The sequence below is a fragment of the Saccopteryx bilineata genome, chromosome 2 (assembly GCF_036850765.1).
Source record: "Saccopteryx bilineata isolate mSacBil1 chromosome 2, mSacBil1_pri_phased_curated, whole genome shotgun sequence".
NCBI classification, from domain to species: domain Eukaryota; kingdom Metazoa; phylum Chordata; class Mammalia; order Chiroptera; family Emballonuridae; genus Saccopteryx; species Saccopteryx bilineata.
This window is the reverse complement of record NC_089491.1, coordinates 360,403,662-360,430,038: the sequence shown is the minus strand read 5'-3', so window position 1 is coordinate 360,430,038 and position 26,377 is coordinate 360,403,662. Positions and strand designations below refer to the sequence as shown.

The 26,377-nt window shown below is 47.9% G+C and overlaps 2 protein-coding genes across 5 annotated transcripts in view; one reads left to right on the top strand and one right to left on the bottom strand.

Moving 5' to 3' along the window:
• Positions 1–603: 603 nt before the first annotated feature.
• Positions 604–12,392, top strand: SERPINF1 (serpin family F member 1). The gene is made up of 8 exons (XM_066263065.1): positions 604–747; positions 5,108–5,196; positions 7,090–7,288; positions 7,949–8,104; positions 8,522–8,725; positions 10,154–10,296; positions 11,332–11,542; positions 12,004–12,392. The coding sequence occupies exons 2-8, from the start codon at positions 5,116–5,118 to the stop codon at positions 12,261–12,263; spliced, it is 1,254 nt and encodes a 417-aa protein (XP_066119162.1). The 5' UTR covers positions 604–747; positions 5,108–5,115; the 3' UTR covers positions 12,264–12,392.
• An 881-nt stretch (positions 12,393–13,273) lies between these two features.
• Positions 13,274–26,377, bottom strand: part of SMYD4 (SET and MYND domain containing 4) — a 46,093-nt gene continuing 32,989 nt past the window's right edge. For 3 of the 4 annotated variants that reach the window (XM_066263060.1, XM_066263063.1, XM_066263064.1), the window contains 6 exons: positions 21,687–21,869; positions 21,109–21,272; positions 19,155–19,287; positions 17,973–18,089; positions 17,648–17,771; positions 14,430–16,759 (listed from right to left, as the gene is read on the bottom strand). In XM_066263060.1, the coding sequence (XP_066119157.1) occupies positions 16,606–16,759; positions 17,648–17,771; positions 17,973–18,089; positions 19,155–19,287; positions 21,109–21,272; positions 21,687–21,869 (875 nt within the window). In that variant the 3' untranslated portion in view covers positions 14,430–16,605. Of the gene's footprint in view, positions 13,530–14,429; positions 16,760–17,647; positions 17,772–17,972; positions 18,090–19,154; positions 19,288–21,108; positions 21,273–21,686; positions 21,870–26,377 lie in introns of those variants that run through there. The other variant, XM_066263062.1, reaches the window with a different exon arrangement.

Below are 26,377 nucleotides of genomic sequence, written 5' to 3'. Positions count from 1 at the left end.
ATTTTAGTTTCAGAACCTCACTGCAAGTTCCTAAACATCCCAAGGTGTGCAGGGCCTAGGTGTTCTCCTCTCCAGGTGACCTCTGTTGTGCCTCGGTGGGTGCCAGGCACATACTCGGCTCCTCTCAGGACTAACGTGTATAGTGCATCTCATTTCTCCTCTGGTCAGATATTTTCCCACCTGCCCTTTCAAAGTCATTAAATTTCAGGGCTGAAAATGCACACAGGTATCCCAGTTCCATCCCTTCGTTTTTCAGCCAGGAAAGGAGGAAGCATGAAGGTTTTCTTGCCCCAGATCTCAGTGCCAGAGTCGAGGACCAGGGAAAACCCGGAATCCCAGTATTGGGCCAGTGTTTTCTCCGCTCCACCAGCCTGGCTCTGGGGTCTCCTCCTGCGAGACTCTTCCTTGGTCCAGTCTCCCACCTGGGCTAGCCAGGGTGCCCTCTGGGGCTGGAGCCTCAGGCAGCCACGGCCTGAAGGAAGGTCTGGTGGAGGAGTAGGGTGTGTGAATGTGTGTGTCTTAGGGGTGCATAGAGGAAGGGCAGCAGTAGGTTAAAGTTAACACCAGACAATGATGCAATCACAGAATCTGAATTGAGTGCAGGTCGCTTTAAGACAGGAGTAGCTGTAATTTGAAGCCTGCTGGAAGCTGGATTGGGAGGCAGCAGAAAAATCTCTTGTGTTTTCAGGAGCCCCCTCAGTGTGCAGAAGTCACCCGGCACCGGCACCGAGCTGCAGCGCACCACAGGTAAAGGCAGCTCCCGGTCTGGTCTTCGTGTCAGGGGAAGACAGGACAGACTCCCATGGGCTGCGGGGGCTGGGGAGAGGAAGGGTACCCACGGGAATGGAAAAGAGGGGTGTAAAGGAGAGGAGGTGGGGGAACAGGAGCCTCTGCAGCTTGGGCATCAGGGTGAGAGAATGATAGCGGGCAGAGGGAGTTGGGGGAAGAAGGTGGCGACCCATTTATCCCCAAATTCTACTATACCATTAGGAGAGGCTGAAAGACTTGAATGAAGTGGGTGGGAAACCGTGGAGGGGCGTGGTGGTGGGGAACAAGCAGAGAGCTCACCTGCTGGGTCAGGTCTGAGCAGCACCTCAGAGGCTCTGCAGCCCCGAGGGTGGGAGGCTGTCAGGGCGCTGGGCTTCCCCACGGGCAGTTGGGTGGGCAGCCCAGCCTTAGCTTGGGCTCAGCTTGGGCTCAGCTGTCTGTTGGTTTTTCAGTCAACTGGTGCTGATTTCAGTGGTAACTTCCCAGCACTGCCGGGCAGCTGGCCTGTTGAGCCGTGCTGGAGGGCTGGGATGGAGAAGCGCTGGCTCCTTCTACCCAGTGCCCACCCTTTTCCATTGGCCAGATTAGCTGCCAGTAAGAGCTGGGAGGTCAGTGGGGTTTTGGCCTCTCGCAGTGACCATGATTTAGCCTAGTCAGTGTTTGAGGTTTGGGGGCTCTGCAGCCAGTGCTGGAGAGAAGGCTGCCGGCACCCTTTCCGCACTCTGAGGCGAGTCACAGCAAGGAGTGGGCTGGGGCCAAGGAAAAGCTCTGGCTTCCCAGAAACCCCACTGCTGTTTGGCCTCTGCCCATCCACTGGGAGCTCAGCCCCCAGGCTGAGGGTGGGAGAGGAAGGAGGCCAGGTTCTGTGTCTAGGGCTGGTCCTTCTGGTGTGTGGAGGTAAAATTCATGGGCACCCTAGCTCAACGAAATCAAGTCTTCAGAAGAAACATTGCCTGGGGATGGTGGAGTCACCACAGATGGGGTGGGCCAGGAGGGCACCCCTTGACATCTCCCTCCCAGAGTCAGGGGAGAGGGCAGTGTCCTTCCTTGCACTGCCCATGAGGTCCACCACCATGCGGTTTGAAGGCTGTGTGGTTCAAGGAGGACAAGAAGGAGGAAGAAGAAGAAGACGAGGAGGAGAAGGAGAATGAGGAAGAGAAGGAGAAGGAGGAGGAGGAGGAAGAGGAGGAAGAGGAGGAGGAGGAGGGATGGTGTTTGTCTCACAATTGGATTTAATTTGAAACACATGTGTTGGCTCAAATCTATCCACCCAGCTTGAAGGCAAGATCATGAAATCCTAGTTCCTTATGTCTCTTGATTTGGGCAATGTGGCAGAAAGTAAGGCCTGACCTTGGCCTAACAGGGAGGCTATCTACGCCTCCCTGTGCCCGACAGGAGTCTGGCTTGGATACTGACCTTTGAACAGGGATGGCATCGTTTTCCCTCTGCCCCTGGCCGGGCAATAGCTGCCTGCCTCTGCCCATGGAACAATCACTATGGACAGGGCATTGAGCATGCTTAGAGGGGCCGCCCATGCAGACCATTACTCTCTACCCACTTACTGCTCTTGTAGGGGGCTTTCAATAATCTCTCTACTCCCCTCATCCCCAGGGCTTCAGGTGTAGGGTTCAAAGAGATGCCATTAATACTATGTGTCCCGGTGACTGGCTCTGGGCCAGGTGTGGAGCCACACGCCTTTCCTTGCCAAGGTCCCTCGCTTCATCTTCAGTCCTCAACCCACCCACATGGTGACGGTGATCACAGGACCTGGGGCTGGGGCTCAGACTCTGTAGGAACTCCCACAGAAAAGGCTATTGGAGACCCTGGCTGGTTGGCTCAGTGGTAGAGCGTTGGCCTGGCGTGCAGGAGTTTCGGGTTCGATTCCCAACCAGGGCACACAGGAGAAGCACCCATCTGCTTCTCCACCCCTCCCCCTCTCCTTACTCTCTGTCTCTCTCTTCCCCTCCTGCAGCCGAGGCTCCATTGGAGCAAAGATGGCCCGGACGCTGAGGATGGCTCTGTGGCCTCTGCCTCAGGCATTAGGGTGTCTCTGGTTGCAACAGAGCAACGCCCCAGACAGGCAGAGCATCGACCCCTGGTGGGTGTGCCGGGTGGATCCCGGTCGGGAGCATGTGGGAGTTTGTCTGACTGCCTCCCCGTTTCCAACTTCAGAAAAATACAAAAAAAAAAAAAAAAAAAAAAGAAAAGAAAAAAGAAAAGGCTATTGGAATTGTGAATTTAGTTTGCTTAAATACTATCCTAGGATGACCTCCACCCCCTCGCTCCTATCTTAACTTCTTAATCTGGCCAGAGTGACTGGAGCTAACAACTTTTCTTCTAGCCTTGCTGCCTGAAGATCTCACTGAATTAATTTTCAGTCTCCACAAACCAGTCTCCTGAGACTCAGGCAAGGAAGGCTCTGCCAGCTCTGGGTGGGGCCCTGGCTGGGTGGAGAGACCAGCTGTAAGTTTGGAGGGTGTTAAGGTCCTGATGGAAGATTTCTTCCTGAGCAGCAAGGACAGCTGGCTGGGAGCACAGGGCTCCTCACGCTGAGACCCGAGCTCGAGGTCAGGGTTTACAAAGCAAGCGGGCTGGTTCCCACTGGTAGTTCAGCCATAAGCTGAGCAGACTCGGGAGAGAGCTTTTCTTTTGTTGCCTTTCATGCTCTATAATGTTGTCCAGTGGACTATTGGGCTTAATTTTAAGGACTTTAGCCAAAAATCACACACTGTACTCCTAACTTTCCTGTTTGTTCTGAGGAGTCAGAAAAGTATGTGTTGTGTGTGTGGGGGTATTATTGGGTACATCAAAGGGCTCGAGACTGCGCGCGTGCGTGCGTGTGTGTGTGTGTGTGTGTGTGTGTTTTGCAGGGGAGGAGAAGGGCAGGGAACACATACGCTAAGTTCTTGACTTGGCAGCGTGGACGGAAGGAGAACATGGACCAGATGAAGGTCCTGGTTGATGAGACTTTGTCCCACTTTCTAATCAGAAGGCCTCTTGAAACATCTGGCCTGTGAACCCCGCCCCTGCCTCACGCCTTCCCACCCCAACACCATGAGCCCCTAGAAGCAGTGAATGCAGGAGGGCAAGGACTGTGGAGCACCCAGAGCCCTGGACCCAGACTTCCCTTCTCCCTTGTGATCCAGGGGCCAGACTGAGCCGGGTCAGAAGGGGCCACAGCAGGGCGGTTGAAGGGGCGTAGGTGGTCTTCCTAAGAGTGGGGTCGTCTAACCTGAAGGAAAGAAGGCTCTGGAGGTGTAAGAGCTATTTTCGAGCTGGTATGAGGAAGAAGACCCTGCTCCCCAGGGAAGAAGGGGGTGTTAGGGTTCCAGTTGTGGGGACACATTCTGACTCAGGGGCCACTGGAGCGCTCACCTGTCTCTGGCACTGGTAAGTTCCAGTAAGGCATTATCTAATTTAATCCTCATCACAATAGTTAAGAACTACTTAATTTCCATTTTGCAGAAGAAGATACTGTGATTTTGAAAGGTAGAGGCCCTAGCCAGGTAGCTCCATTGGTTAGATCGTTGTCCCAATGCACCACGATTGAGGGTTTGATCCCCACTCAGGGCACATACAAGAATCAGCCAGTGAATAAGTGGAATAACAAATCAATGTTTCTCTCTCTCTCTCCCCCACTTTCTCTCTCGCTCTCAAATTAATAATAATAATAAATAAAGTAATTAAGACAGAGAATTGAGATTTAAAACCAGGCTGTCTGAACCTAGATCCTGCACTCCTAACCATGAGAGTAAGAGCTCTTGACATAGAACTGTCTGGGAAGGGAATGAGGTCCTTATGAGGCCACAGTGTCCAGGCCAGAGGAATTCAAGGAGAGAGTTTGAGAACTGTTTGGGGATAGCAGAGGCTGAACCAGATGCCTCCATTCTCTGTATTCTGTGGTTCTACTACACATGAGCCTAGATGCTGCTCCATTCTGCTACTCGATATTGCCCCCGGTCCAGTATCATGAACTGGTCAGGTGGCTCCAGGGAAAAGCCTTACTGTGCATTTGCTAGACCATATCCACACACAGGAGCCCCCTGCTACATCTTCACTCTCCAGGAACCGGGAGCTGTAGGTTTGAAGGTGGGTATCCTGACACAGACAATGGGTAAAAGCTCAAGCTGACTGGATATGACTGTGGGCCTTAAGGCAGGTGTGTGTGTGGGGGGAGTTGCTGAGAGGGAGGAATCTAGGTGAGGTCTACATTCAGCCTGGGGAGGCTGGAGGGAAGGTGCCTAGTCCTGCCAAGCCCCTGCTCTCCGGCCAAGATGGCCGGTGGTGCAGGATGGCGGGTGAAGAAGCAAGCGGCCTTCCACCTCTTGTTTTCTTGCAGGCCCCGGGATGCAGGTCCTCATGCTCCTCCTCTGGACTGGAGCCCTCCTCGGGAGTGGCAGCTGCCAGAACAGTGCTGGCAGCCCAGAGGTCAGTCAGTGGTGGGTGGGGTGCGGTGGGTGTGTGGGGGGAGGAGCAAGCCCAGCCCTGCCTCAGCAGGTACCCAGGTTCGGGCCAGGCCCTGACTTCTATGTCTAGACATCAACAGAGAAAATGTCTTGCCCTGCCTTTCAGACAGCATAGCGGGGACAAAAAGACACAAAAGAGTGAAAAGCAAAAGCACTCTTACCACCAGGGCTGCCCCTTCAGTGAAGACCTTTTCTCATTACCTTGTGTTACTGTGAGTCTCACTGTGGTTACTGTAGGTGGTACTCTCGGATATTTGTTCTAATGTAAGCGTGCAGGACGGCCTATTTTCTGTGCAGAGGGAGTACATTTGGGTTGCAGAGGCAGGTGCAGAGAAGCCTGTGCTATGTAACCATGGGGGGTAGTGATTGTCACAGGAATGGCCAGGGTAGCCAAGGCCCTGGACTTTGTTGAATTCTGGCTCTACCTCTCACTAGCTTTGTGACTTTAGGCAAGTTAGTTTTACCCAAGTGTCTGTTTTCTTGTCTATAAAATGGGATTAAAAAATGCCGAACCACGTGGCTAGTCACTATTTCATCTATTAAACTCCCACTCTGTAGGTGCTAGGGATGGGTGGAAACGATAAGACTCAGATCTTGCCTTCAAGGAACTCAATCTTTAGCGATATTAGTCTTCGGGGCATTAAATACATCAGCAAGTATAAAATGAAGTAACTCCAATGAAAAGAGCTAGCACGGAGCCCAGTCAGTACATGGCAGGTGGTTAATATATATAGGTGGTATTTGACTCTAAAATAAAAAAGGTCAGAAAACCAAAAGGTACCTTCAGATTGGGGCAAACTGGGAAAGTCTGTGGTGGCAGAGACGGTATCCAAGCAGGGCCATGAAATCCAGGGAAGGTTTGACAGATAGAGACCGGGGATCAGTAAGCAAGGGCGAGCAGAGAGGAACCCTGTTGGGCCTGGGAACGGGGTTTCTTGGAAGGAGAGGGTGTTCTTCTCCTCTCCCTTTTTTTTTTTTTTTTAAGAGAGAGACAGAAAGGGAGAGAGATGAGAAGTATGAATTCGAAGTGGCATCACTTTAGTTGTTTTTTTTTGTTTGTTTTGTTTAGTTTTGTTTTTACAGAGACAGAGAGAGAGAGTCAGAGAGGGATAGACAGGGACAGACAGACAGGAACAGAGAGAGATGAGAAGCATCAATCATTAGTTTTTCGTTGCTCATTGCGACACCTTAGTTGTTCATTGATTGCTTTCTCATATGTGCCTTGACCGTGGGCCTTCAGCAGACTGAGTAACCCCTTGCTCGAGCCAGCGACCTTGGGTCCAAGCTGGTGAGCTTTTGCTCAAACCAGATGAGCCCGTGCTCAAGCTGGCGACCTCGGGGTCTTGAACCTGGGTCCTCGGCATCCCAGTCTGATGCTCTATCCACTGCGCCACCGCCTGGTCAGGCTTCTTTTTTTTTTTTTTTTTTTTTGATTTTTTATTTATTCATTATAGAGAGGAGAGAGAGAGAGAGAAGGGGGAGGAGCAGGAAGCATCAACTCCCATATGCGCCTTGACCAGGCAAGCCCAGGGTTTTGAACCGGCAACCTCAGTGTTTCCAGGTTGACGCTTTATCCACTGCGCCACCACAGGTCAGGCTTCTTTTTTTTTTTTTTAAATGTGTGTCATGGCCTGAAGCTCACAGTCACTAGCATTTAAACCTAATCAGCCAATCTGTCTTCTGGGCTGCCTCTCCTCAGCAGAGAGCTCCTAAATGATCAGGGAACAAACTCATTCCAACGTTAGGCTAAACATACCATACTCGGGCAGGGGGCCAGAACAACGGTCCTACTCAAAGTGGTGAGGAGACCAGGCATCCTCTGCTCATCTCCACTGGTCCTTGTACTCAAATCCAGGGCTCCCCAGCCCCCGAAACCACGGGGGTGTCAGTGGAGGAGGAGGACCCCTTCTTCAAGGTCCCCGTGAACAAGCTGGCAGCAGCTGTCTCCAACTTCGGCTATGACCTGTACCGAGTGAAATCCAGCCTGAGCCCCACTGCCAATGTGCTGCTGTCTCCACTCAGTGTGGCCACTGCCCTCTCTGCCCTCTCGCTGGGTGAGTTCTCTGACACCGAAAGCTCCGGATCCTAGAGCTGCCATCCGGCCACTGCCCATCTGTGGCCCGAGAGACACTTCTGCTCAGGGAGGGGCACACAGCCATTGAAACTGGCCCCCGCAGGGTCCCAGCATGCGAGTGAGAGCTTGAAGCCGGTGCACATACATCTCCCTCACTCCCCTGGAGGGTGCTGAGCACTTGCTGACACAGGTGTGTGACTTCAGGACCATTTGGTGACATGGTGACTTTGACACTCATGAATTCCTTCTATGGGCTTCTACCACATGCCAGCCATTAGCCTAGTTTCTGGGGATATAACTGCACACAAACTGGCATAGTTTCTGCTGTCACTCGGGTCACAGTCAAGTCCACAGGGGAAACTAATAAACAGGTAGCTACAGAGCAGTCTGGAGAGTGCTGTGATGGCAGAGGCACAGGGACTGGCTGCCTCATTCCCACTCTTCTCTCGCTCCGGGCCTGATGCCCTGAGCCTGCCTTAGGAAAATCTCTATTTCTTCTGCCGCCTTCAAATTCCTTCCTACCTAGAATGTCTCCAGTATCAGAAGACAAAAAGACTAAGGGTGTGTCTCTTTCCAGTCATTGGAGCTGGCCTGAGTTGGGCCCAGGTGAACAGTTACCGAGGCCTTGTCTCTCTGGCAGGAGCTGAACAGCGGACAGAATCCAGCATTCACCGAGCTCTCTACTATGATCTGATCACCAACCCAGACATCCATGGCACCTATAAGGAACTTCTTGCCTCCATCACTGCCCCCCCAAAAAGCCTGAAGACTGTGTCCCGGATCATCTTTGAGAGGAGTGAGTGTGCTAGCCAGGATTGTCTGAGGAGCATGGGGCTCTTTGCTCCATAAGGGGTGGTTTCTTTCTAAACAGTAGATCATGTCTGCCCAGGCCAGGCCTGGCACTGGTAGGCAGGAAGGGGCCCTGTGATCCCAAAGGGGATCAGAAAGAGGAAGTGGGCTGACAGAGACAGTGGGAGGGCTGGGGGAGGGCAGTAACATGAAGAGAAACAGCTGTGAGCAAAATCTATAGTTCCCTGTTCAGTGCCGCTGGGGAAGCTGGCACGGAGTCCCAGCAAGTCAGGGGAAGAAGGCACTAGGCAGGAAGTCAGGGCCTGCTGAGTGGTAAACCAAAGCCTGAGCCAGGCATGCTTTTCAAAGAGGGAATAATGGTTGAGCTCTCAGACTACGTTAACCCTGCTCCATCTCTTCCCAGAGCTGCGGATAAAATCCAGCTTTGTTGCACCACTGGAAAAGTCATACGGGACCAGGCCTAGAATCCTGACCGGCAATTCTCGCGTGGACCTTCAGGAGATTAACAACTGGGTGCAGGCCCAGATGAAAGGGAAAATCGCTAGGTCCACGAGGGAAATGCCCAGTGAAATCAGCATTCTCCTCCTGGGTGTGGCTTACTTCAAGGGTGAGGGCTTCTCCACTTCTCTTTTGGCCCAGGATGGATGGTGGGGATCAGACAGGACCAGGAAAGGGGGGAGGTCAAAGACCTAGTTCAACAACAACCTAGAGGCAAAGCCAGAGGAGGACCTGAGAAACGCACTTGCCTGAGCACTGTCAGCTTGTCACCAAGTCCAAGGCCTACAAAGTGTAAGAGGCTTGTGGAGAGAGTAGAAGAGAGAAGAAAGCATGACTATTCTTGTGCCTGTTTGGCACTCTTAGATTTCTGGCTGCAGTCAAAGTTCAAAGCCCACCCCCCCTGTTACTGGCTCTGAGCCTTGCACAAGCTTCACAGCCTTTCTGGGCCTAGTTTCTCCACCGTAACAAGGGGATGATACACTTACTTTAGAGGCACTCTACAGCACCTCCCATCTTCATTCACATCAACCCTAGCACTGAAGCCAGGACACAGTGGGTACTCACTAAACCATTGCTAGTTTTTGAACATTTTTCTAAGCTGCGGTGATGTGCCCAAGACTATTCCACAGGCCCACTGGGAGGCCAGCCCTATTCCGATAAGCCTTGGTGGGATTTTGGGCAACCTTTTTTGTTTGTTTGTTTTGTTTTTTGTGACAGAGAGAGGGACAGATAGGGACAAACAGACAGGAAGGGAGAGAGATGAAAAGTATCAGTTCTTTGTTGCAGCACCTTAATTGTTTACTGATTGCTTTCTCATATGTGCCTTGACTGGGGGCTACAGCAGACTGAGTGACCCCATGCTCAAGCCAGCGATCTTGGGCTCAAGCTGATGAACCAGCGCTCAAGCTGGCGACCTCAGGGTTTTGAACCTGGGTCTTCTGTGTCCCAGTCCGATGCTCTATCCACCGCAACCCCACCTGATCAGACTGGGCAACCTCCCCTTAAGATGCTTTACAACCACCAAGAATGGACCTCTTAACGCCTAGAGAAAAGCTCTACTTGAAGCAGTGGTCCCCAGAAAGTGAAAACAGACTCAGTTATAGGCCAGCATATTCAAAGGCAACATTAAACTAAGGGATTTTGATCATCAACTCGCTGTGTGGGCGCTGGCAAGTCACTTCACCTCCCTGGGCTTCAGTGAGAGGGGTCTGCAGCTGTGAGAGGGGTTATGAGATGATGTCCGGGTCCCTTCCAGCTCTGACTGCCTTTGGTTCTGTCTCCCAGACACACCACTGTAAAAGTGTATAGCAATTTATTTTTCTCCCAGGCAATTATGGAACTTGTATAACCCAGACAAACAAGTCATTAAAATCAACATATTTCCTTCTGAGTTTATTTATTCCCTGATGTGTCGGGGCCTCTGACAACTAATATTCCTTGAACCAGGCAATTTCCAATACTATGTTTCGGTCTCAGCACCGTCCCTATGCCTTTCCGGTCTCCCGGGGCTTAGGGTACTCCATTTGTTTCATTCCAGGGCAGTGGGTAACAAAGTTTGACTCCAGAAAGACTTCTCTCCAGGATTTCCATTTGGATGAGGAGAGGACTGTGAAAGTCCCTATGATGTCAGACCCTAAGGCTGTCTTACGCTATGGCTTGGATTCTGATCTCAGCTGCAAGGTTTGTAGGGGTGGGGTGAGTGGTGGGTGGGGGACAAAGACAAACAGATGGTGTGGAAATAGAATGACTTTTGAGATCTGACAGCAATCTAAATTTTATCCACTGAGTGACCTTCAGCAAGTTAATAGCTTCTCTGAGCCTTTTTATTTTTCTTAAAATAAAGGTGAGTAGAAACTTACCCTCTCAGTATTGCTCATAAGAATTAATAAGGTAATGTGAAATTAACTTATTGTGAAATTAGGGCCCTCAAAATTGGGTACTCAAATGTTGGTGTTTTCTTGTCTTTTTTTTTTTTTTTTTTTTTTTAGTGTGTGTGTGTGTGTGTGGGGAGAACTTTTATTTCTAGAATTCAAAGCCAAACTTTCAAAAACTGTCACAAATTCCAAACTGCTGACATTCTAAATCTTTCACATATACCTGACTTCTATTCATTCTAGGTCAGTAGTTCTTAAGCTTTTTCTTTGGGAATCTGACAAAGTGCCTAAATTATTTGGAAGAAATGCCATGTATGTACACACACACACTTCTGTATATAATTTAAGGGACTACCGGGGCCCGTGATGCCATTTGTCCCGTCGACCTTATGTTAAGAACCTCTGCTCAAAGGACCCATTTTATTTCTGCTTCTGTGTCACTGTGCCCAATGGCCCCTTCTGGTCCAGGACTCTCTATATAACAGATGATCAGTAACTGTTGGCAGATATACTTTGGGAGAAAACAGAGACCTGGAATTCAATTCTAGCTCCTTAGAACCAGAGAAGAAAATTCTTTCAGCAGGTAACTTCAGCTGGTATTAGGCCAAGGTAAGAAAAGACAAGTCAACTTTTTGAAGGAACATTAGGAAACATCTTGCTGCCAGAAAGAGAGACAATGGTTAAACAGATTAGGGACTGGAAAAGCAGGGCCAGGGCCCCAACATAGGTGAGGGGAAGGCAACTGGTGTGTGTGTCTGTGCACGTGCACACACGTGTGCATGCACACCTATCCCTAGGCCCTCAAGGACTAACCCATGTGCCTTCTTCCCTGTTGTTTCAGATTGCCCAGCTGCCCTTGACTGGAAGAATGAGTGTAATCTTCTTCCTGCCTCTGAAAGTGACTCAGAACTTGACCATGATAGAAGAGAGCCTCACCTCTGAGTTCATTCATGACATAGACCGAGAACTGAAGACAGTTCAAGCAGTCCTGACCATCCCTAAGCTGAAGCTGAGTTACGAAGGCGAAGTCACTAAGTCCCTGCAGGAGATGAGTATGTCCGAGGCTCCTGTGCTCTCAGGGTGGGTGGGGTGGAGTCTTTGAGCCTTCCACCTTGCTACGCAGACATAAAGGCTCCAGGACTTTGTAGGGAGACCATGGATGATTCTTTAATTCTAATGCATAGTGCTGGAGAAGACTGAACTGCCTTCCTTATCAGATTCATTCCTTAGCCTCGTGATCCTTCATCCTAGAACAGGAACTCAGAACACTGTCTATCTCTCAAGACAGGTCTGTTGAACTGGTTTCTAATCGTAACTCAGTTGCTGCATGCTCTTCAGCAAGTCACTTAACCTTTAACTGGAGCTCTATGTATCCCGCAAAGGGTCAAAAGTGTGTTCTATTCCCAGCTGGCTTATCTCCTTGAATCAGGATTTAGGAATTAGGGCTGTATTCTTCCTTGGGGTGTTGGATAAGACAGGGTTTTAATGGAAAAATCTCTCTCAATCTCTGCAGAGCTGCAATCCTTGTTTGATACACCAGACTTTAGCAAGATCACGGGCAAATCTATCAAACTTACTCAAGTAGAACATCGAGCTGGCTTTGAATGGAATGAGGATGGCACCAGCACCACCCCCAGCCCAGAGCTCCAGCCTGCCCGCCTTACCTTCCCCCTGGACTATCACCTTAACCAACCTTTCCTCTTTGTACTGAGGGACACAGACACAGGGGCCCTGCTCTTCATAGGCAAAATTCTGGACCCCAGGGGCACTTAATGCTCCAGTTTAGTGTTCAAATACCCTAGAAGAAGAAGAGCCTGGAGGGATGGCAGATTATACATTACATGAAGGCCGTCCCTATAAGGTTTCAATGTATACTTTGCAATAAAAGTGCTTTATCCTTAACTTTTGTTACCTTGTTCCTCCTCCTATTTTTAAGTATATAAGTTTAATATAAAGATAAATAGCCCTTTAGGAAATTTCTGGGCCCATACTTATAGCCTGGGCCTGTCTAAACTCTGAAGACAGTCACCACTGATAAGAACTTTCAGTTATCTGCATGGTGAGGCAGGAACTGCTTCTCTGCTTTCGGATGTTTACATACAAGGACCACTAACGCCCCAGGAAGGTATGTCCTGGCTCCACAATCTTAAATAAACCAGACTTTAGTGTTTTTTTGTTTGTTTGTTTTTTGTGACAGAGAGAGAGAGAGAGAGAGACAGAAAGAGGGACAGATAGAAAGGGAGAGAGATGAGAAGCATCAATTCTTTGTTGTGGCACCTTAGTTGTTCATTGATTGCTTTCTCATATGTGCCTTGACTGGGGGGCTACAGCAGACCAAGTGAACCCTTGCTCAAGCCAGTGATCTTGGGTTCAAGCTGGTGAACTGTGCTCAAATCAGATGAGCCTGCGCTCAAGCCAGTGTCCTCAGGGTTTCGAACCTGGGTCCTCTGTATCCCAGTCTGACACTTTATCCACTGCACCACCACCTGGTCAGGCCAGACTTTAGGTTGTAATGGAAGCACAGATCTCCCCCAGTCAAGTTAATGTTCCCTGACAACATACTATAGGATAGATAAGAGAGGTAATTTGTAATGTCAGAAAAAGTCTTTAGTTTATAAAGCATTTAAAGAAAGCTCTCAAATATACATAAAAATGAGACCTGACATGTAAAAGTTCTAAATATATTCTTTTCAAGGAAGTATGCCCATTTTACAAAGCACGACAGGATCTTTTCAGAAACATGAAGCGCGCTAAGTGTTTGAAACATTGTCCACAGAACTAAGTTTTATTCTTTTTTTTTTTTTTTTTTTTTTTTTTTTTTTTTTTTTTTTTTTTTTTTTTTTTTTTTTTTGTATTTTTCTGAAGCTGGAAACGGGGAGAGACAGTCAGACAGACTCCCGCATGTGCACGACCGGGATCCACCCGGCACGCCCACCAGGGACCACGCTCTGCCGCGACCAGAGCCACTCCAGCACCTGGGGCAGAGGCCAAGGAGCCATCCCCAGCACCCGGGCCATCTTTGCTCCAATGGAACCTCGGCTGCGGGAGGGGAAGAGAGAGACAGAGGAAGGAGGGGCTAAGTTTTATTCTTGAAAAAGTTAGCTGTCCTGACCTGTGCTGGTGCAGTGGATGAAGCATCGACCCGAAATGCTGAGGGCATAGGTTCAAAACCCCGGGCTTACCTGGTCAAGGCACATACAAGAAGCAACTACGACAAGTTGATGTTTCCTGCCCTGCCCCCTTTGCTCTCTCTGTCTCTCCTCTCTCTAAAATCAATAAATAAAATCTTAAAAAGGTTAGCTGTACCAAAAATCTCACTGGCTCCTGCCTTGCCAGTGTGAGTTAGAAAAGAAAATAGATTCTACATACCCTTCATTCAAATGTTTCAGTATGAACTGTGGTCCAAACACTCAACTTCTTGAAAAAAAAAGAAAAGAAAAAAAAAAAGCTTTGCCAGGCATCTTCAAGGCTATTCATTTCCTGGTTATAATGCTGTGGCAACCAATGCTGTGGCTCACCCTGGCCATGCACTTCTCGGGCATGGCCAGGGTGAGCAAGCTCTCAGAGCAGTGTGGACGTGGCATTCTTTTCTACTAACTCATCTGAGCCACTTGGTCACCAGCGGTGATACAGCCACGGGGGTTGAAAACCACAGAGTCTCCCAGCTTTCTGGCCGGGATGGGTCTAAACCTTTGCTACACATCCAGGTGAAAGAGAGTTACCCCCTCCCTCTGTCTCTTAAGTTTGAAACCACAAGCAGAAGTAATAATGCTCATACTGTCAGCATCTTTTGAAGTTTTTTCCCCTCCTTCTCAGTACTTATGTAGTCTCTATTTCATTTGTCAGCTTGGGGAGGTCTGGTAGGAAAAAAAGTCATCTCTTTTCAGGCTTGCTAAAAAACGGAACTCAGATAGGCACATGTGATATAAAGTCATTGCTACAAGCTTGATTTTATTAGTATTTGGTCAGTGAGTCTGCCAAGAGTACAGAATGAAAGCCAGATAATAAGGTCTGGAAAACAAATTTGGAGTTGCCATCCTAAGAAGAAACTGCCTGACAATAAAATGACCCCACATTTATTTCTCTATTCACAATTTATACTCCACCAGTTTTAACAAAGGACTTGAGGGAGCTAAATACCATAAATAAAACTGTATCTCTAGAGGTAAGGAGCCTCACTGATTTCCTGCTTTATAATTATTTTTCAATTACAATACAACTACTAAGAGTTCAAGTTCCCACTGGAATGGTACACAACATTTTATTACTACTAGAAACCATAGGAATGTTCCAAGGAAACAGACTATCATCATTTAGTGAGGTGGCATCTAGCCAAAACCCCAGGCAAACATCCCGATGCCTACAGATTAGCTAAACTCCTTTTAAAGGGCTTAAGCCAGGGGTCCCCAAACTACGGCCCAGAAGCCACATGTGGCCCCCTGAGGCCATTTATCCAGCCCCCGCCGCACTTCCGGAAGGGGCACCTCTTTCATTGGTGGTCAGTGAGAGGAGCACCGTATGTGGCGGCGCCACAGAGCGCTGCATCACTCACGTACAGTACTACTTCCGGTGACGCAGGATGCATGCCTCACGGCTCACGGCTCCGGAAGCGCGTCATATCACTTGTTCCGGCTAGAGACAAATATGGACCCGGACATCGACCATCTCATTAGCCAAAAGCAGGCCCATAGTTCCCATTAAAATACTGGTTAGTTTGTTGATTTAAATTTACTTGTTCTTTATTTTAAATATTGTATTTATTCCCGTTTTGTTTTTTTACTTTAAAATAAGATATGTGCAGTGTGCATAGGGATTTGTTCATAGTTTTTTGTTTTGTTTTGTTTTTTTTCAGGGACAGAGAGAGTCAGAGAGAGGGATAGACAGGGACAGAGAGACAGGAACGGAGAGAGATGAGAAGCATCAATCATCAGTTTTTCGTTGTGAAACCTTAGTTGTTCATTGATTGTTTTCTCATATGTGCCTTAACCGCAGGCCTTCAGCAGACCGAGTAACCCCTTGCTCGAGCCAGTGACCTTGGGTCCAAGCTGGTGTGCTTTTTGCTCAAACCAGATGAGCCTGCGCTCAAGCTGGTGACCTCAGGGTCTCAAACCTGGGTCCTCTGCATCCCAGTCCGACGCTCTATCCACTGTGCCACTGTCTGGTCAGGCCATAGTTCTCCAACGGTCTGAGGGACAGTGAAATAGCTCCCTGTGTAAAAAGTTTGGGGGCCCTGGCCGGTTGGCTCAGCGGTAGAGTGTCGGCCTGGCGTGCGGGGGACCCGGGTTCGATTCCCGGCCAGGGCACATAGGAGAAGCGCCCATTTGCTTCTCCACCCCCCCTTCCTTCCTCTCTGTCTCTCTCTTCCCCTCCCGCAGCCAAGGCTCCATTGGAGCAAAGATGGCCCGGGCGCTGGGGATGGCTCCTTGGCCTCTGCCCCAAGCGCTAGAGTGGCTCTGGTCACGGCAGAGCGACGCCCCGGAGGGGCAGAGCATCACCCCCTGGTGGGCAGAGCTTCGCCCCTGGTGGGCGTGCCGGGTGGATCCTGGTCGGGTGCATGCGGGAGTCTGTCTGACTGTCTCTCCCCGTTTCCAGCTTCAGAAAAAAAAAAAGAAAAGAAAAGAAAAGAAAAAAAAAAGTTTGGGAACCCCTGGCTTAAGTTCTCCAGATACTAGTTTTAAGTCTTTCCTGGGAACTGAAAGTTTTTATTGGAGGGGAATTAATTATTTCAAGAAACATTAATCAGCCTGACCTGTGGTGGCGCAGTGGATAAAGCATCGACCTGGAAATGCTGAGGTCGCCGGTTTGAAACCCTGGGCTTGCCTGGTCAAGGCACATATGGGAGTTGATGCTTCCAGCTCCTCCCCCCTTCTCTCTCTCTGTCTCTCTTTCTCCCTTTCTCTCTCTCCTCTAAAAATGAATAAATAAAAAAAAAAAAAAGAAAAAGAAACATTCATCAAAATACATGACCATCTTTCCAATTGCAATGTTTTCCAAGTCCTCTCCCCTCAGATGCTAGGCAAGTCCTGTACTTTCTGGTGACAGCTCAGTGGCAACAGAACCTCTTTAGCTCATCTTCCATGGCTCCTCTCCTGTGGGTCCAAGTCCCCTTGGGGCCCTATACTGAAGGCCCTACAGGGATGCATGGCAAGTCTAATAAACAGGATTTCATTTCTTGTAGCTCCTGGATCTCGTCATTCCTAGGGCCACAGTGCATCAGTAGAAGTTTTTCTGCCTTTTGTATTGTGCTCAGAGCTTCGGGTATTGCAAACCTGAACCAAAGGAGGTAAGGAGAGTGAATCTACTCATTCAATCAAGCAAACATAATTGAGGGCCTGCTCACACTATGAAGAATATAAAGATAATTATTGTCTTCAAGGATCTTACAATCAAGAAGGGCAGATAAGACACCTTTCGCAAATACACTGCAAGAGAGAACAGTGTAATAAAAAATGTAAAAAGTCTAGGATGCTGAGAAACAGGCAAATCTCAAAGCACTAATCTGATATTTACCCCAAGGTTTACTCAGAAGTCTTCATCTGAGGGTAACCAAGTCCACCCATGCGGTAAATCTGCAGCCCTTTTCTCTTTCTCTGTGACCAAACGGACTGCCTCTATCTTGGGAATCAAGTCTACCCACCATTCATAAACTGGATAATTCTTGGCTGTAGGGGCTGTCCTGTGCACTATGAGATATTTTAGTAGCAACTTTGGCCTCCACTCTGTCATGACAATCCAAAATGTCTCCAGACATTGATAAGTGCTCCCTGGGAAATTACTTCTTGTTGAAAACAACTCCTTTAAAGAGAATCAGACTAGGGAGCAGGCATAGCCCCTGGAGTGAGGGTACTGCGAATGAGAGCGCAAAGGGAGGTATGAGTAAGCAGGGAGGACCAAGGATGCTAACTCGGGGTGGCCGTGGTGGGGCGCTTGGCAGGTCTCCCCAGGAGACTCCCTCAGAGCTGAGAGCTTCCCCATATCTCTCAGGAGAAACTTCTAAAGCTTCAACAAAACAGAAGGAAAGGATCTCTTCTAAAGGGAAAATAAAGAAGTTTCAATATGCTGAAAAGCACCACAGAAAAAAAAGTAACACACAGAAGAGCCTGATAAAAGAACAGTATGTGGCCTGGCGAAGTGCTGGGGAACAAGAGAAGACTTACCCATTGAAAAAGATCTGGGCCAGTTTGAAGAGCTCATGGCCCATTTCCACACTGGACGGCCCATGGCGAACCTCAACCACTCGGAGACTCTTCTGTAGATGGGTAGCTGATTTTTGCCAGTCCCCTGTAAAGAAATAAAAATCTGGTTCCAGAAAAGAGCTGCAATTAACTGTGGATGAACATTTTGGGGGTAAGTAGAGCTAAATGGAAGGGAGAGCAGCGTTCAGTTGAAAGACTAAGAACAAACCGGACGAAGCTAGGGTCATGACCGAACACAAAAGGCAAAATTGTTCCTGGGAGCAGAGAATAAAGAGCCATGCCATACCTAAAGCAGCATAGGCCTGGGCCAGACTGTCCTCGATTTCTCCTACCACTCGGTGTTCTGCCGACAGGAAGCTCGTAGCATCACGCTGGCACCCCAACAGCAGCTGAACGGCTCGCTCTATCAATTCAAAGGAAAGGGGCCTCATTACAGACACAAACCCAGCCTAGAAACGGGAGCCCCGCTCTTAAATGCTATATTAGCCGGGCTAAATGTGGAAACCCTACTTCGTCTCTTTAGGTTGTGACCAATGCACAATGCTTGTTCCAATAAAGCTTTGTTCTCCCACATTTTCTCTTTCAATAGAAAATGGTGTGGGGTGAGACCTCCCCATATTTACACTGGGTTTCCAAGTTCAGTTTGAAATGGAATGACACATTCCAGTTATGGTTGTTATTTCTCTTGACTCAGAAATCGAAGCCCAAGGTCAACTTTCATAAGTAGGGTAAATTAATTCCCGTGACATCAAGCTCTAAGGCAGAGTTTTCAAGGGTAATCAGGAGCTCCACAACCCTCTCTGAAAAAAGCAGGGTACTTGTATCCATCGTGGACTGGCTGGCTCCCTGGGTCTCCAGAAGACAGATGAGGCTCTGCTAGGGGCAGAACAATCTTCCTAGGAAGTTAGGTCACTAGGGCCTGGACTGAAAAGAAATGACACTGAACTTCTGGAATACGCACAAAGATCATGGAGGTCAGAGACAATCCTTCAGCGGTCGGCAAACTCATTAGTCAACAGAGCCAAATATCAACAGTACAACGATTGGAATTTCTTTTGAGAGCCAAATTTTTTAAACTTAAAACTATATAGGTGGGTACATTCCTTATCGAGGTAGCACCCGCATGTGGTATTTTGTGTAAGAGCCACACTCAAGGGGCCAAAGAGCCGCATGTGGCTCACCAGCCGCAGTTTGCTGACCACTGCTTAGTTGTCACGGGATACTTTAAACATTGTCATCTGATGCATAGGAGAACTACAGCTTAAATCATCTGGCCCCCCCTTTGAAAGACCACACAAATTGAACTGGTTAGGCTTTGGTCTCCCTGGCCTACACAGCCATCTTGTGGCTGGCATGGGGATAATTAAATTCATGTCTTCAATCATGACTAGGTCTCCTGGAGTCCGAGGCATCTCAGAATGAATAAAAAGGAAGGGGCTGGCGGACCGAAGCAGGGACCCAGTCTCACCTAGTTTACCATTTCCGAGGAGCTTCTGGGCCATCGCAATCTGCTTCTGAAGGTCCTGCAACCGGGAGACTAGGCGATCCCGGCTAACTGCTTCTGCACACGATGCATTGCCACAGCTCAGCACATCATCTCCCTGTGGAAGTCAGTTTTGCCTTTATTCCTATATCAGAGTTGGTTAGCAAGACTGCATGTGCTTATATTATAGGATCGCTCCATAGCTTCTGATCCTATGGGGGAAAGAGATTCCTGCAATAATATACCAGGACCAAAGCCTGACTGGATTTGGTTTGACAGCAGCAATTCTAATAAAAACAGTAACCAATTCCATATGTCCCCGAAGACTTAATTTTTACAACCCAAAATAAACTTGTACAGTCTGCAATTTCTTTTCATCTTGATAGCCCCTCTCTCATCTCTCTTTAAGGCCAGGGCTTTGAATGACAGACACAGGTCTAGCAGTTATGGACAAGCCATTAAGAAAACCGATAGGAAAAGGTGGTAGGAAAGGCCTCCCTACATTTGACCTTGAGTTTGCAACTTTAGCTTTCCCACACAGCCAGCTCCATGTTCCACTCATGTTTCCCCTAACACAACTGGATCCTCTGTCAGAGGAGAAAATCCCCGAGGTGAACAGTGGCTGTTTTACAGGTACTATTATCTATGCCCTCGTCTGGCAACAGCAACCTGGCTTCTTCTGAGGGTCCTCCTCCCACCTCCCATAGCTGATGCCTGGGAGCTAAGGGGGCGTGCACATGGCTCAGATCTGGCCCCTTCCTCTAGCTCAAATGGCTGGAGGAAAATATTTGACTTTGATTTTCCTTCAGCCACAGAAATCGAATCAATGAAACTCAAAAAATTTTGCCTGGACCGCTGTTAGACCAGCACATGTTTTTGGTCATCTTGCCACCACAAGAGGGAAATATGTCTGAGGATGGAGCTAACAGAGAAAATGGAGCTGAGGGAGGTAGAGAGAAAAATTGGGTCTTGGTAACAACACCTAAGCCCCTGGATCAAAACGTATGTGAAGTGCCTCTATCCTGGGACCTTTTATTTTATTTTATTATTATTATTATTTTTTAAATTTTATTTATTTTTCTGAAGCTAGAAACCAGGAGAGACAGACAGACTCCCGCATGTGCCTGACCGGGATCCACCTGGCACGCCCACCAGGGGGCGACACTCTGCCCACCAGGGGGCGCTGCTCTGCCCCTCCGGGGCGTCGCTCTGTTGTGACCAGAGCCACTCTAGCGCCTGGGGCAGAGGCCAAAGAGCCATCCCCAGCGCCCGGGCCATCTTTGCTCCAATGGAGCCTCGGCTGCGGGAGGGGAAGAGAGACAGAGAGGAAGGAGAGGGGGAGGGGTGGAGAAGCAGATGGGCGCTTCTCCTGTGTGCCCTGGCCGGGAATCGAACCCGGGACTTCTGCATGCCAGGCCGACGCTCTACCGCTGAGCCAACCGGCCAGGGCCTTATTATTATTTTTTTTTAAAGATTTTATTTATTGATTTTAGAGAGAAGAGAGAAAGAGAGAAAGGGGGGCAGGAGCAGGAAGCATCAACTCATAGCAAGCCCGGGGTTTAGATCTGAAGACCTCAGCATTCCAGGTTGATGCCCCATTCACTGCGCCACCACAGGTCAGGCTATCCTGGGACCTTTTAGTGATTTACTTGAGCAAATAAATTCCCAGTCCCCTACCCCACCCCCTTAAGCCAGGTTAGTTGGGATTTGCTGTTATTTGCTCTTGCAAATCTTCCTCTTGTAAGATGACTAAATCCAACCTTCACTGTGGTTCCTGCAGAGAGGTAATCAATGCATGGAGAAGGTGGGCTGAAAGGGAACAGAGAGCGCTGCTCTGAGCACCTGTAAACTGCAATGGCTTCCTCATAAAGGTTTAGGGCCTTCGGGCTGGATAACTGACCTCCAGGAGAAGTTGAGGAGAGAGGAAGAAGAGATTCACCTGCATGAGCTCTCTGCAGCTGTTACAACAGAAGGCTTCCCACCGGGGCCCTGCAGCCCTCACGCGCTTTTCAGTTTGACAAGCCAGGCAGCTGCAGTCAAAGAAATACTGAGACCTCAGCTTCTGTTGCCTTTCAGCAACACTCATCCTGCTCTCGTGAGGCCCTGCAGAGAGATCACACTTGGCCAATATTTAAGGCACTACTTACAAAACTTCGGCTTAGCAGAGGGTCCGGTCAGTTACTCATCATGTGACAGGTGCTCTTTACCCAAACGTTCATGGAACTAGATATGGAATTAAGCATCCCAGCTGCAGGGACAAGAAGGCAAAGCCAAAAAGTTGTTTCTGGCCCATTTTCAGAATAGGAAGTTTACGGGGATGAAGCAGTGATGTACATGTCATTTAGACATAATAGTGTCCAGGAAGAAGGACTCCCTACTTCCCCCCCCCCCCCAAGAATGCACTGTTTCTTCCAGGAAACAATCACTGGGCAGATGTCTTCACCTGCCCAGTGGTTTGCTAACTCTAATTCCTTTTCTGCTGGACAAGGTGGACAGTAGTGAGGAGGGGTGGCTCACCATAACAGTGGAGAATCTCTTGCCCTTTCCCAATAGGCTGTGATGCCCGAATGGTGGCGACAGTGCTAACGAAGGACACACTGGTGTTGGGGCTGCACGAATGGTTCAGGAGGCTGACAACGGGGAAGATGCCTGTGGCAAGGCGTACCTGCCTGCTGTCGGTAACCATGTTCTCTTTAGATCCTGCAAGTCCAAGAGGAGAAAGGATTAAAAAAATGTGTCAGAATCAGTCCTGGCCTCGCCATCCGTTCCTCAGAAGATGAGTTGGGCAATGGGCCTGACACCCATCTGAGTCATTGCTCCACAGCCAGATCCAATATAAATCAGATGGAACATGACTCACAGTAAACTCTAGTCCCCAGGAAGCAAAGCAAATGAACATATGAAAAAGTCCACCGGGATCCGGGAACCTAACTATTGTGTCTCAATACCACACACACACAAAAAACCCCCACAAAGATTAGAATTCATAACAAATATAAAAAAAGAAATCATCAGGAGGTAGCTTTCTAGCTAGACACCTTCATAATGTTCATGAGGACACAGAATCTAAAGTACCTGTTGAACTTAGTATTTCCCAAGGATTTTTATAGTCGTCGTGCTTTGATTTAACTGGCCTTTGGTAGGTTAATAGAACAAGTAACCTAATTACTATCTGGAACTAAACAAGCTGATGATATACTTTTAAAAATCAATAGTTCCCATGCTCCTCCTGCCCTCTGTTTCAACCTCATGGGAACCAGTTAGTAGCTCTCACTGAAAAGAAGTGCTGGGCCAGCTCAAGATAGTTTCATGTCCCGAACAAGATAGTTTTGTATCTTCCTCTTCTTTTTTTTTTTAAACAATGTCTTCTTTGAAACACAATTAACCAGCAGTTTAACTACATGACTGAAAATTAGGAAGGAAGGAAGAAAAAATCCTGTAAGCAGTGAGCTTATTTCCACACCAAAGCTCATGCGCTTATAGTCACATGTGAGTTCTCTGTACTCTCGAACAGGCCTGCTTGCTCTTAGTTTAGCCACAGTTCTAACCGAATAACTGGCTTAGTTATTCAGTTTCTCAGCCCATATCAGTCCAGAAACAGAGAATTAATAAGAGGCAGGTTGTTTTTTTTTGGTTTTTTTTTTTGTATTTTTCTGAAGCTGGAAACGGGGAGGCAGTCAGACAGACAACCGCATGCGCCCGACCGGGATACACCCGGCACGCCCACCAGGGGGCGATGCTCTGCCCATCCGGGGCTTCGCTCGGTCACGACCAGAGCCACTCTAGCGCCTGGGGCAGAGGCTAAAGAGCCATCCCCAGCGCCCGGGGCAGAGGCCAAAGAGCCATCCCCAGCGCCCGGGCCATCTTTTGCTCCAATGGAGCCTCGGCTGCAGGAGGGGAAGAGAGAAACAGAGAGGAAGGAGAGGGGGAGGGGTGGAGAAGCAGATGGGTGCCTCTCCTGTGTGCCCTGGCCAGAATCGAACCCAGGACCTCCGCACGCCAGGCCAACGCTCTACCACTGAGCCAACTGGCCAGGGCCAAGAGGCAGGTTTTGACAATGACCAAAGAGACAGGTGACAGACTGGAGAAGGAGACAGAAAACTTACAGAATTAACAGCCTTAAGACAAATAAAAACACTGTACCATTCAAATTATACTATAACTGCAGCACTTCACTTAACCAGGCGTTCCTAGACTGACAGCACACCTGACTGGGTTTGTGTAATAGCCACCCATATCTCAGGCACAATATACAGATAAGCTGGGCATCCAGAAAGGCTTAAATTGTGCTCAGTGGCCTTGGCTTTCGTATGAGAAAATCTTATTTCCAACAAAATTGCTTGAATTATGAAAGATACTGGTATTTAAAGGGAAATGTTCAGCTTTCTGGAAAACTGAAAAACCATCAGATAAACGGTGGTCTCACTGTATATGCCAGAAATCTCAAAACACCAATCTCTAAAGAAAGTAGTTTAGGTACAAATGTAATGAATAGAGAAAATATCATGAACTATCATGTGAAAATGTTCTAAAAAGGAAAACATGAAATATAGGAATAATGTAGTCTCTGCAGACCAGTCTATTATCTATTGCTATGGAGAACAAGAATAGAACAAATAAAATTCACAGAGAATCCAAATGATTTAATTTTAGTCAACAATTCTACAAATTGTATTGAAATCTTTCATCAGAGCTGCTCCTCAGTGTTTAAGGGATTTTGGCTTCCCCTCCTCCAGCCTGTCCAACACTTCCCCTTCCTGTCGCGACGTGCTAATGAGCAGTGAAAATGCTAAAAGGTGGGCAGCAGGAAGGAGCAGGACAGGGCACGAACAGTTTGTGGTCTGAATAATCAGCCTCTGCATAATTAAAAGTTGACATGCATTCCCAACTACTGATAACTGGCAATCTATATTAGAACAGCTGCTAAGATTTTCCCAGAAAAAATGATCACAACACAGTGAGTAATGTCAGCTTCATGAATTATTTATAAGTCATCCTCTAACAGAAGTAGGTCCAGGAACTGAGTCCGATGAGTATTTATGTCAGGGTTGAGTCTCTCTCTAATTATTTCTAAAAAATTAAGTATTGATTTAAAAAAATTATTCAAAATTTTGCATTAGTCATCTATTAGTAGATAATAGAAAGTGAGACTATGTATGCGCCTTATTAACCATGTTTAATATGCGACATTTTGTGTAAAAGAACATACAAAAAAGAGAATGAGTCTTTATTTTACCAAAGAGTAATTGCTAATATCCCTAGTGCATTTAAAATAGAATTCAAGTAAAGTAAAAAAGTAATTCATTCACAATACTTAGTATATATCCATTATGGTAAATATTTAACTTTTTTTTATATCTCTTTTTTTATTTATTCATTTTTAGAGAGGAGAGAGAGAGACAGAGAGGAAAGAGAGACAGACAGAGAGAGAGAGAAGGGAGGAGGAGCTGGAAGCATCAACTCCTATATGGCCTTGACCAAGCAAGCCCAGGGTTTTGAACCAGCGACCTCAGCATTTCCAGGTCGTCGCTTTATCCACTGCGCCACCACAGATCAGGCAATATTTTACTTTTTATTTTTTCTCCAAGAGGAGGGGAGATAGACAGAGTCCTGCATGCGTGCGCCCTGACCGGGATCCACCCAGCAACCCCCGTCCGTGATTGATGCTCTGCCCATCTGGAGCGATGCACTGCAACCGAGCTATTTTTAGTCCCAGAGGTGGAGGCTCCAAGGGCCATCCTTAGTGCCTGGCCAATGTGCTTGAACCAATCAAGCCATAGCTGAGGGAGAGCAAGAGAAAGAGAGAGAAGATGAGTGGGAGGGGGGAAAAGCAGATGGTCACTTCTCCTGTGTGCTCTGACTGGGAATCAAACCCAGGATATCCACATGCCAGGCTGATGCTCTACCACTGAGCCAACTGGCCAGGGACTCGGTAAATATTTTACAAAACAAGAAATCTATGTGTATATCAAGTAATCAAGGATCCAAAGTGAAGTAAATTCCTTGGTTGTTGAAGAGTGAAAGCAAAGGGCAGTGAATTGATCCGAACCTACACAGAACCTTCTTAAGCCTTGTTATGACATGAATTCAGCTACATCACAAATGTGCCATTCCCACGAGATAAAATCATAAATACCAAGGTTAGAATATCAGTGGTCAATTCTGACCCTTCAGTACCAAAGAGAGATTTTTGAGGAACTTTGATTAAATAGAATGTATGCAAAGATAAACACACACATTTTTATAGGTTTGTGTCAGTCTATCCTAGTTAATGCTTTAATCCTTCTGTGCTATTAATGAAATTGCTGCTAATGAAATTCAGTGAGAACACTAAGTTGGGAGGTGCTGGAACCCCAAAGAAATAATAAAAAGGGATATAACAAGATTAGAAATATGAGCAGACTAGCCCTGGGCGGTTGGCTCAGTGGTAGAGCATCAGCTCAGCATGTGGAAGTCCCAGGTTTGATTCCCAGACAGGGCACACAGAAGCGCCCACCTGCTTCTCCACTCTTCCCCCTCTCCTTCCTCTCTATCTCTCTCTTCCTCTCCCACAGCCAAGGCTCCATTGAAAGTTGGCCCCAGGGCGCTGAGGATGGCTCCATGGCCTCCACCTCAGGTGCTAGAACGGCTCAGGTTGCAACAGAGAAACGCCCCAGATGGGCAGAGCATTGACCCTAGTGGGCATGCTGGGTGGATCCCAGTTGGGTGCATGCAGGAGTCTCTCTGCCTTCCTGCTTCACACTTCAGAAAAATACAACCCCCCCCCAAAAACCCATATTAAAAAAACAAACAACAAAAAAGAGCAGCCTAAAACAAAGTTTGTCTGAATTAAAAAATAAAAGTGAACATTGCTAGTAGGCATGTAACTGGTACGTACAACTTTATTGGAGGGCAATTTGGCGATATGTATCGTGTCATATGCCCTGGCTAGGTAGCTCCATTGGTTACAGCATTGACCTGATATGCTAAGGTAGTGGGTTCAATCCTTCATACAAGAATCAACAATGAGTGCACAAATAAGTGGAACAACAGATCCATGTTTCTCTCTCCTTACCCCTCTCTCCAAAATCAATAAATAAAATTTCAAAAAATGTTCATATAAGCCCTGGCAAGATGGCTCGGTTGGTTTGAGCACTGTCCCAATGCACAGAGGTTGCCAGTTTGATCCCTAGTCAGGGCACATTACAGGGACAGATCAGTGTTTCTCT